The sequence below is a fragment of the Leucoraja erinacea genome, unplaced genomic scaffold (genome assembly GCF_028641065.1).
Source record: "Leucoraja erinacea ecotype New England unplaced genomic scaffold, Leri_hhj_1 Leri_162S, whole genome shotgun sequence".
NCBI classification, from domain to species: Eukaryota; Metazoa; Chordata; class Chondrichthyes; order Rajiformes; family Rajidae; genus Leucoraja; species Leucoraja erinaceus.
In genome coordinates this window covers 241311-249219 of record NW_026575924.1, presented here as the reverse complement: position 1 = coordinate 249219, position 7909 = coordinate 241311, and the positions used below count along the sequence as shown (strand labels likewise).

General features: G+C 56.3%; 1 protein-coding gene across 1 annotated transcript; it reads left to right on the top strand.

Moving 5' to 3' along the window:
* Window positions 1-437: 437 nt before the first annotated feature.
* Window positions 438-6819, top strand: LOC129716051 (protein lifeguard 3-like; the record flags this gene model as incomplete). The annotated part of the gene is made up of 4 exons (XM_055665933.1): window positions 438-533; window positions 1640-1735; window positions 4740-4793; window positions 6625-6819. Coding segments are annotated over 4 exons (390 nt in total), but the record flags the coding sequence as incomplete, so codon positions are not given.
* Between the last annotated feature and the right edge of the window lie 1090 nt (window positions 6820-7909).

The window sequence follows — 7909 nt, the reverse complement described above, 5'->3', positions numbered from 1 at the left end:
CTTCCCTTTCCCACAACTTGACGCCATTCAGACTAGTAATCTGCCTTCCCGTTCTTGCCACCACACGTTCTCCACAGATGCTGCCTGACCCGCTGAGTTACTCCAGCACTCTGTGTCTATCTTCACCCGCCAGCCAGCTTCACGATTCCATCGAGAGACTGTTTAAGAAGGAACTGCAGATGCTGGAAAATCGAAGGTAGACAAAAGGGCTGGAGAAACTCAGCGGGTGCAGCAGCATCTATGGAGCGAAGGAAATAGGCAACGTTTCGGCCCGAAACCCTTCTGGGTTTCGGCCCGAAACGTTGCCTATTTCCTTCAGGGTTTCGGCCCGAAACGTTGCCTATTTCCTTCGCTTCATGATGCTGCCTGACCCGCTGAGTTACTCCAGGCACTCTGTGAACCGTCACCTATCCATCGTTACTCTGTGTCTGTGTTCTTTCCGCAGCTACTACAGCAGCAAGTCGGTGTTTCTGTGCATCGGGATCACGGCCCTCGTCTGTCTCGGGGTCACCATCTTCTGCTTCCAGACCAAGGTGGGGGGGTGGGGTGAGGGGTGGGGGAGGAGGGGGGGGGGGGAGGGGGGGGTGGGGGGGAGGAGGGGATGGGGTGATGGGGTGGAGGGAGAGGTGAGGGTGGGGGGGTAATCACCCCATCATGGGTTGGGTGGGTGGGGGGGGGGAGGGGTGGTATCGCAAGGAGGAGGGGGAGACGGGAGCAACTAGCGAAGGGGTATGGGGCGGGTTGCGGGGGGGGGGGGAGGGGTGAGGAGATGTATCTAGGCGGGGTGGTGGGACCAGGGGGGAAGGGGTGACTAAGCAGAGGGGAAGGGGGGAGGGGTTCTAAGCACAAAGGGGAGGGGGTGGTGGGGGGGGGAGGGTGACCAGAGAGAAGGGGGGAGGGGATCTAAGCACAAGGGGGGGGGGGGTGGGGGGGGGGAGGGTGAGCAGAGAAGGGGGGGGGGGTTCTAAGCTCAAGGGGGAGGAGATGAATCTAGGTGGGAAAGGGGGGTGGGCAGTGGTGGGGACCAGGGGGAAGGGGGCGACCAGAGAAGGGGGGGGAGGGGTTCTAAGCACAAGGGGGAGGGGTGGTAAGGGTGGGGGGGGGGGGGGGAACATCACAAGATGGAGATCGGCCAATGGGGGGGGAGGGCATTGAGGGTTGAGGATGTATCTAGGCGGGGAATTAATTCTCTGTGTTTGATCTTCACGGTAAACCAGTGAGCGCAGTTCCCTTCCCACACGTTAATTGGCTTCTGGGAATTGCCCCCAGTGTGTGTCAGACAGTCGCTGGTGACAAGGGGTGGTCGCTGGGCGGGCAAGGACTCGCCGGGCCAAAACGCCTGTTGCCAGGCGGTATCTCCAAAGCTGAAAGGGAAGCTGTTGTTGAACCCGGAGGTGACGGTTTTCAGGCTCCTGTACCTTCTTGCCGATGGTCACAGTGAGGTGGGAGCGTGGCCAGGGTGGTGTGGGTCTCTGATGATGCTGGCTCCTGTAGATCCCTTCGATGGTTGGTGGGGGGGTCAGTACTGTGATGGGGGAGGGGGAGGGGGGGGGGTGGGGGGGGTCAGGGCTGTGATGGGCCGGGCAGTGTCCCTCTCTCCTCCCTCGTTCCCACACTGACCGCTGCCTTCCTGCTACAGGTGGACTTCACCTCGTGCCGCGGACTGTTCTGCGCGCTCGGCATCGGCCTCTTTGTGTCCGGCATCGTGGTCACCATCACCCTCTCCTTCAAATACGTACGTGGGGGGCCGGAGGGGGGAGGGGGGGGGGGGGGGGGTTGGGAGAGGGAGCAAGGTGGGTGTGTGGGGGTGGGAGAGAGAAGATAGATGGAGAGGAGGGAGAGAGGGGAGGGGGAGAGATTGGGAGAGATGGTGGGAGTGGGGGGGAGAGAGAGATGGGGAGAGAAGGTGGGAGGTGGAGGGGGATGGGAGGGAGAGATGGGGAGAGAGAGAGGATAGACGGGTGAGAGAAGGTGGGAGTGGGAGGGGGAGAGAGGGGGGGGGAGATGGGGAGAGAAGGGGGGCAAGAGAAGGTGGGAGGGGAGAAGGGGAGGGGGGAGGGGAGAGAGATGGGTGGGAGGGAGGGGGGAGATTTGGGAGAGAAGAGATTGGGAGGGGGTGGGGGGAGAAGGGGAGGGAGAGATGGGGGAGAGAGAGGTGGGGGGGAAGGGGAGGGGGGGGGGGGAGGGGTGGTGAGGGGGAGGTGGAGGAGGGGTGAGGGGGAGGTGCAGGGGGAGGGGAGAGAGGAGGGGGGAAGGGGAATGATGAGGACGGGTTGCAGGGTCTTCACATCGACACAGAGGTTGACTGTTCGATCTACTCCATGATTCTGCCCCAGAAGCTGTGGGCCCCACGGTGAAGGTTTAGTCTGATGTAGTTTAAGTTATTTAGTTTATTTTACTCTAGTATAGTATACTTCTTCTTCTTGTGTGTGGCGTGCACAGCCTAAAGTTGTAAGACAACTTGTTTTGTTTGAAGGTAGACAAAAATGCTGGGGAAACTCAGCGGGTGCGGCAGCATCTATGGAGCGAAGGAAATAGGCGACGTTTCGGGCCGAAACCTTGTTCTGTTTGATCTTCTGTTTGTGCACGCCTGGTTGATTGCATTAGTCGAAACAGGGCGGACCAAGTGAAGGTTGCAATCTCCCGCCCTACATTAGTTTAGTGTAGTGCAGTTCAGTCCAGTTTATTGTCCCGTGTACCGAGGTACAGTGAAAAGCTTCTGTTGCGTGCTAACCAGTCAGCGGAAAGACAATACATGATTACAATCGAGCCGTCCACAGTGTACAGATACAGGATAAAGGGAATAACGTTTAGTGCAAGGTAAAGCCAGCAAAGTCCGATCAAGGATAGTCCGAGGGTCTCCAATGAGGTGGATGGGAGGTCAGGACCGCTCTCTAGTTGGTGAGAGGACGGTTCAGTTGCCTGATAACAGCCGGGAAGAAACTGTCCCTGAATCTGGAGGTGTGTGTGTGTGTGTGCGTTGGTTTTCGTTGGTTTTCACACTTCTGTACCTCTTGCCCGATGGGAGAGGGGAGAAGAGGGAGTGACCGGGGGTGAGACTGGTCCTTGATGATGCTGCTGGCCTTGCCGAGGCAGCGTGAGGTGTAGATCCCACAGATTCACCACCCTCTGACTAAAGAAATTTCTCCTCACCTCCTTCCTAAAGGAACGTCCTTCAATTCTGAGGCTGTGCCCTCTGGTCCTAGACTCTCCCACTAGTGGAAACATCCTCTCCACATCCACTCTATCCAGGCCTTTCACTATGCTGTAAGTTTCAATGAGGTGCCCCCTCATCCTTCTAAACTCCAGCGAGTACAGGCCCAGTGCCGACAAACGCTCATCGTATGTTAACCCACTCATTCCTGGGATGGTTCTTGTAAACCTCCTCTAAACCCTCTCCAGAGCCGGCACATCCTTCCTCAGATACGGGGCCCAAAATCGCTCACAATATTCCAGATGCGGCCTGACCAGCGCCTTATAGAGGCTCAGCGTTACATCCCTTTCGAAATAAATGCTAACATTGTGTTTGCCTTCCTTACTACCGATTCAACTTGCTAATTAACTTTTTGGGAATCCTGCACCAACACTCTTGTCAACACCTCCGAGTTCTGTGTTCTCCTCCCATTTAGAAAATAGTTGCTATTGAGGGAGTGCAGCGTAGGTTTACAAGGTTAATTCCCGGGATGGCGGGACTGTCATATGCTGAGAGAATGGAGCGGCTGGGCTTGTACACTCTGGAGTTTAGAAGGATGAGAGGATATCTTATTGAAACATGTAAGATTATTAAGGGATTGGACACGCTAGAGGCAGGAAACATGTTCCCGATGTTGGGGGAGTCCAGAACCAGGGGCCACACAGTTTAAGAATAAGGGGTAAGCCATTTAGAACAGAGACGAGGAAAAACCTCATAGGCAGAGATAGATAGATTCTTGATTAGTACGAGTGTCAGGGGTTCTTCACCCAGAGAGTTGTGAGTCTGTGGAATTCCCTGCCTCGGTGGAGGCCGGTTCTTTGGATGCTTTCAAGAGAGAACTAGATAGGGCTCTTAAAGATAGCGGAGTCAGGGGATACGGGGAGAAGGCAGGAACGGGGTACTGGTTGGGGATGATCAGCCATGATCACTGTTGGAAATGACCAGACTCGCACTCAGTGATTAGAATCCATTAGTCTGTAAAGGAAACACAATGTGCTTTCATCTCCACATGCAGACAGCTAGTCTGCTAGAGAGAGAGCACTCTAGTCCAGGACAAGGGGTCACAGCTTAAGGATAAGGGGGAAATCCTTTAAAACCGAGATGAGAAGATCTTTTTTCACACAGAGAGTGGTGAATCTCTGGAACTCTCTGCCGCAGAGGGTAGTTGAGGCCACAGTTCATTGGCTATATTTAAGAGGGAGTTAGATGTGGCCCTTGTGGCTAAGGGGATCAGGGGGTATGGCGAGAAGGCAGGTACGGGATACTGAGTTGGATGATCAGCCATGATCATATTGAATGGCGGTGCAGGCTCGAAGGGCCGAATGGCCTACTCCTGCACCTAATTTCTATGTTTCTATGTTTCTAATAAGCCTGTGGGCAGACCAATTGTACGTGACTCTAATCTACAATCACATTGAATGGCGGTGCTGGCTCGAAGGGCCGAATGGCCTACTCCTGCACCTATTGTCTATTGTTGATTGAGTCCCCTCCCCATTGTGGGATGCTGGACTCCGTGACTAACCGTTTGCCCCTTGCTCCCCTGCAGATTCCTTGGCTCCACATGCTCTACTCTGCCATCGCTGCCATTGTATTCACCCTGGTGAGTAACGCTGCCCCCTGTCCGTGTAACCTTATCCCCCACTGCAGTTGTACAGGGCCCTGGTCCCACAGCAGTTATACAGGGTTTAAGAAGGAACTGCAGATGCTGGAGAATCGAAGGTAGACAAGATTGCTGGAGAAACTCTGCGGGTGCAGCAGCATCTATGGAGCGAAGGAAATAGGCAACGTTTCGGCCCGAAACCCTTCCGGGTTTCGGCCCGAAACGTTGCCTATTTCCTTCAGGGTTTCGGCCCGAAACGTTGCCTATTTCCTTCGCTTCATTGATACTGCCTGACCCGCTGAGTTACTCCAGCACTCTGTGAAATGTCACCTACCCATGTTCTCCACAGATGCTGCCTGACCCGCTGAGTTACTCCAGCACTCTGTGAAACGTCACCTATCCATGTTCCCCACAGATGCTGCCTGACCCACTGAGTTACTCCAGCACTCTGTGAAACGTCACCTATCCATGTTCTCCACAGATGCTGCCTGACCCACTGAGTTACTCCGGCGTTACTCTGTGTCTGTGTTCTTTCCGCAGCTACTACAGCAGCAAGTCGGTGTTTCTGTGCATCGGGATCACAGCCCTCGTCTGTCTGACGTTTCTTCAGACTGATGCAGGGTGGGAAGAAGAAAGGAAGAGGAGGAACCATCGCTCCTCATAGGGCAGTGGAGGCCAAGTCACTGGATGGATTTAAGAGAGAGTTAGATAGAGCTCTAGGGGCTAGTGGAGTCAAGGGATATGGGGAGAAGGCGGGCACGGGTTATTGATAGGGGACGATCAGCCATGATCACAATGAATGGCGGTGCTGGCTCGAAGGGCCGAATGGCCTCCTCCTGCACCTATTTTCTATGTTTCTATTTTCTAACCAGAGAGCTGAGAGAGGAGGTTGTTAAACTGTCTTCGGAGGGAGGAGGAGAACTTCTTCAAAGCAGGCATCCATTGAGGAGATATCTAGAATAGAATATATCTTGAGGAGATTCTCCAGCATCTGCAGTTCCTTCTTCTTGAACATTTTATCTACTCCACTGTGATATCTCCTTTCTTCTCCCCCCCCCCCACCCGCCCGCCCACCCTGCATCAGTCTGAAGAAGGGTTTTGGCCCGAAATGTTGCCTATTTCCTTCGCTCCATAGATGCTGCTGCACCCGCTGAGTTTCTCCAGCATTCTTGTCTACCTGCAGTTGTACAGGGCCCTGGTGAGACCACACCTGGAGTATTGTGTGCAGTTTTGGTCCCCTAATTTGAGGAAGGACATTCTTGCTATTGAGGGAGTGCAGCGTAGGTTTCACCAGGTTAATTCCCGGGATGGCGGGCCTGTCATATGCTGAGAGAATGGAGCGGCTGGGCTTGTACACTCTGAAGTTTAGAAGGATGAGAGGATATGTTATGGAAATTACATATAAAATTATTAAGGGGTTGGACGGGCTAGATGCAGGAAACATGTTCCCGATGTTGGGGGAGTCCAGAACCGTGGGTCGGCCATTTTGGACTGAGATGAGGAAAAACATTTTCACCCAGAGAGTTGTGAATTTGTGCAATTCTCTGCCACAGAAGGCAGTGGAGGCCGGTTCACTGGCTGTATTAAAGAGAGAGTTAGATTTAGCTCTTAGGGCTAACGGAATCAAGTGATATGGGGAGAAGGCAGGAACGGGGCTACTGATTGTGGATGTGGACACAAAATGCTGGAGTAACTCAGCGGGACAGGCAGCATCTCTGGAGAGAAGGAATGGGTGACGTTTCGGGTCGAGACCCTTCTTCAGACCCACGTTGCCAGGGGGAGAATGTGCCCGTTGTTAATGGCTGCCCACGTCTCTCCCTCTCTCCTGCAGTTCCTGGCGTACGACACTCAGCTGATCCTGGGGAACAGGCGGCACTCGATCAGCCCGGAGGAGTATGTGTACGGGGCCCTCAGGCTCTACACCGACATCACACAAATCTTCATCAATCTTCTCCAGCTGTTTGGCTCCAGATAATGGTGGATGATGCACCTTGACCCCATCGCCTTGTGTGGACCCTCCCCCTCCCTCCCCCCCCTCTCCCCCCCCCCCCCCCCCACCCCCCCCACTCCCCACCCCCCCCCCTCCCTTCCCCCCCCCCACCCCTCCTCTCCACTGCCCCCCACCCCCCACCCCTCCCCATTCCCCCCCCCCCTCCCCCCCCCACCCCCCCCCCCCCGCTCCCCCCCCCCTCCCCTCCCACCCCCTCCATCCCCCCCCTCCCCCCCCTCCACCCCCCCCCACCCCCCTCCCCTCCCCCCAACCCCATCCCTCCCCTCCACTCCCCCCTCCCCTCCCTCCCATTCCCCTCCACTCCACTCCCCCTTCCCCTCCCCACCCTTGCTCACCCCCCCCCACCCCTCCCCTCTCCCCCCCCCTCTCCCCCCTCCCCTCCCACCCCCCCCACCTCTCCCCTCCCCTCCCCTCCCCTCCCCTCCATTCCCCTCCACTCCTCCCCTCCCTTCTCCCCCCCCTCCCCTCCCCACCGCCTCCCCTCCCCTCCCTCCCCTTTCCCCTCCCCTCCCTTCCACTCCCCTCCCCCCCTCCCCTCCCCTCCCCCACCCCCCCTCCCCTCCCTCCATTCCCCTCCCCAGCTCTCCTATCCCCTCCCCACCCCATTCCCTCCCCTCCTTCCCCTCCCTCCCCTCCTCACCCCTCCACTCCCATCCCTCCCCTCCACACCTCTCCCCCTGTAATATATCCCTGCGTTCCCAGGGTAAGGTCTCGCTACCGCCTCCTGCTGTTGGGAAGAAGAAACTCTCCTGCTCCCATCTTGTAAATAGAGGGACATTCAGCAGGTCCGTCAGCGTGTGTGTGTGCAGCAACATACAGGTTTACCGCTTCAGATCCGTCTCTTTCTCTCCCCCATCGTTAGCTCCCAGTTTTAGTCTAGTTTAGTTTAGAGATACAGCATGGAAACAGGCCCTTCGGCCCACCGGGTCCGTGCCGTCCAGTGATCACCCCGCAGACTAACACTATCCTACACCCTAGGGAAGCATAGAAAACAGGTGCAGGAGGAGGCCATTCGGCCCCTCGAGCCAGCACCGCCATTCATTGTGATCAGCCATGTTCACATTGAATGGCGGTGCTGGCTCGACGGGCTGAATGGCCTCCTCCT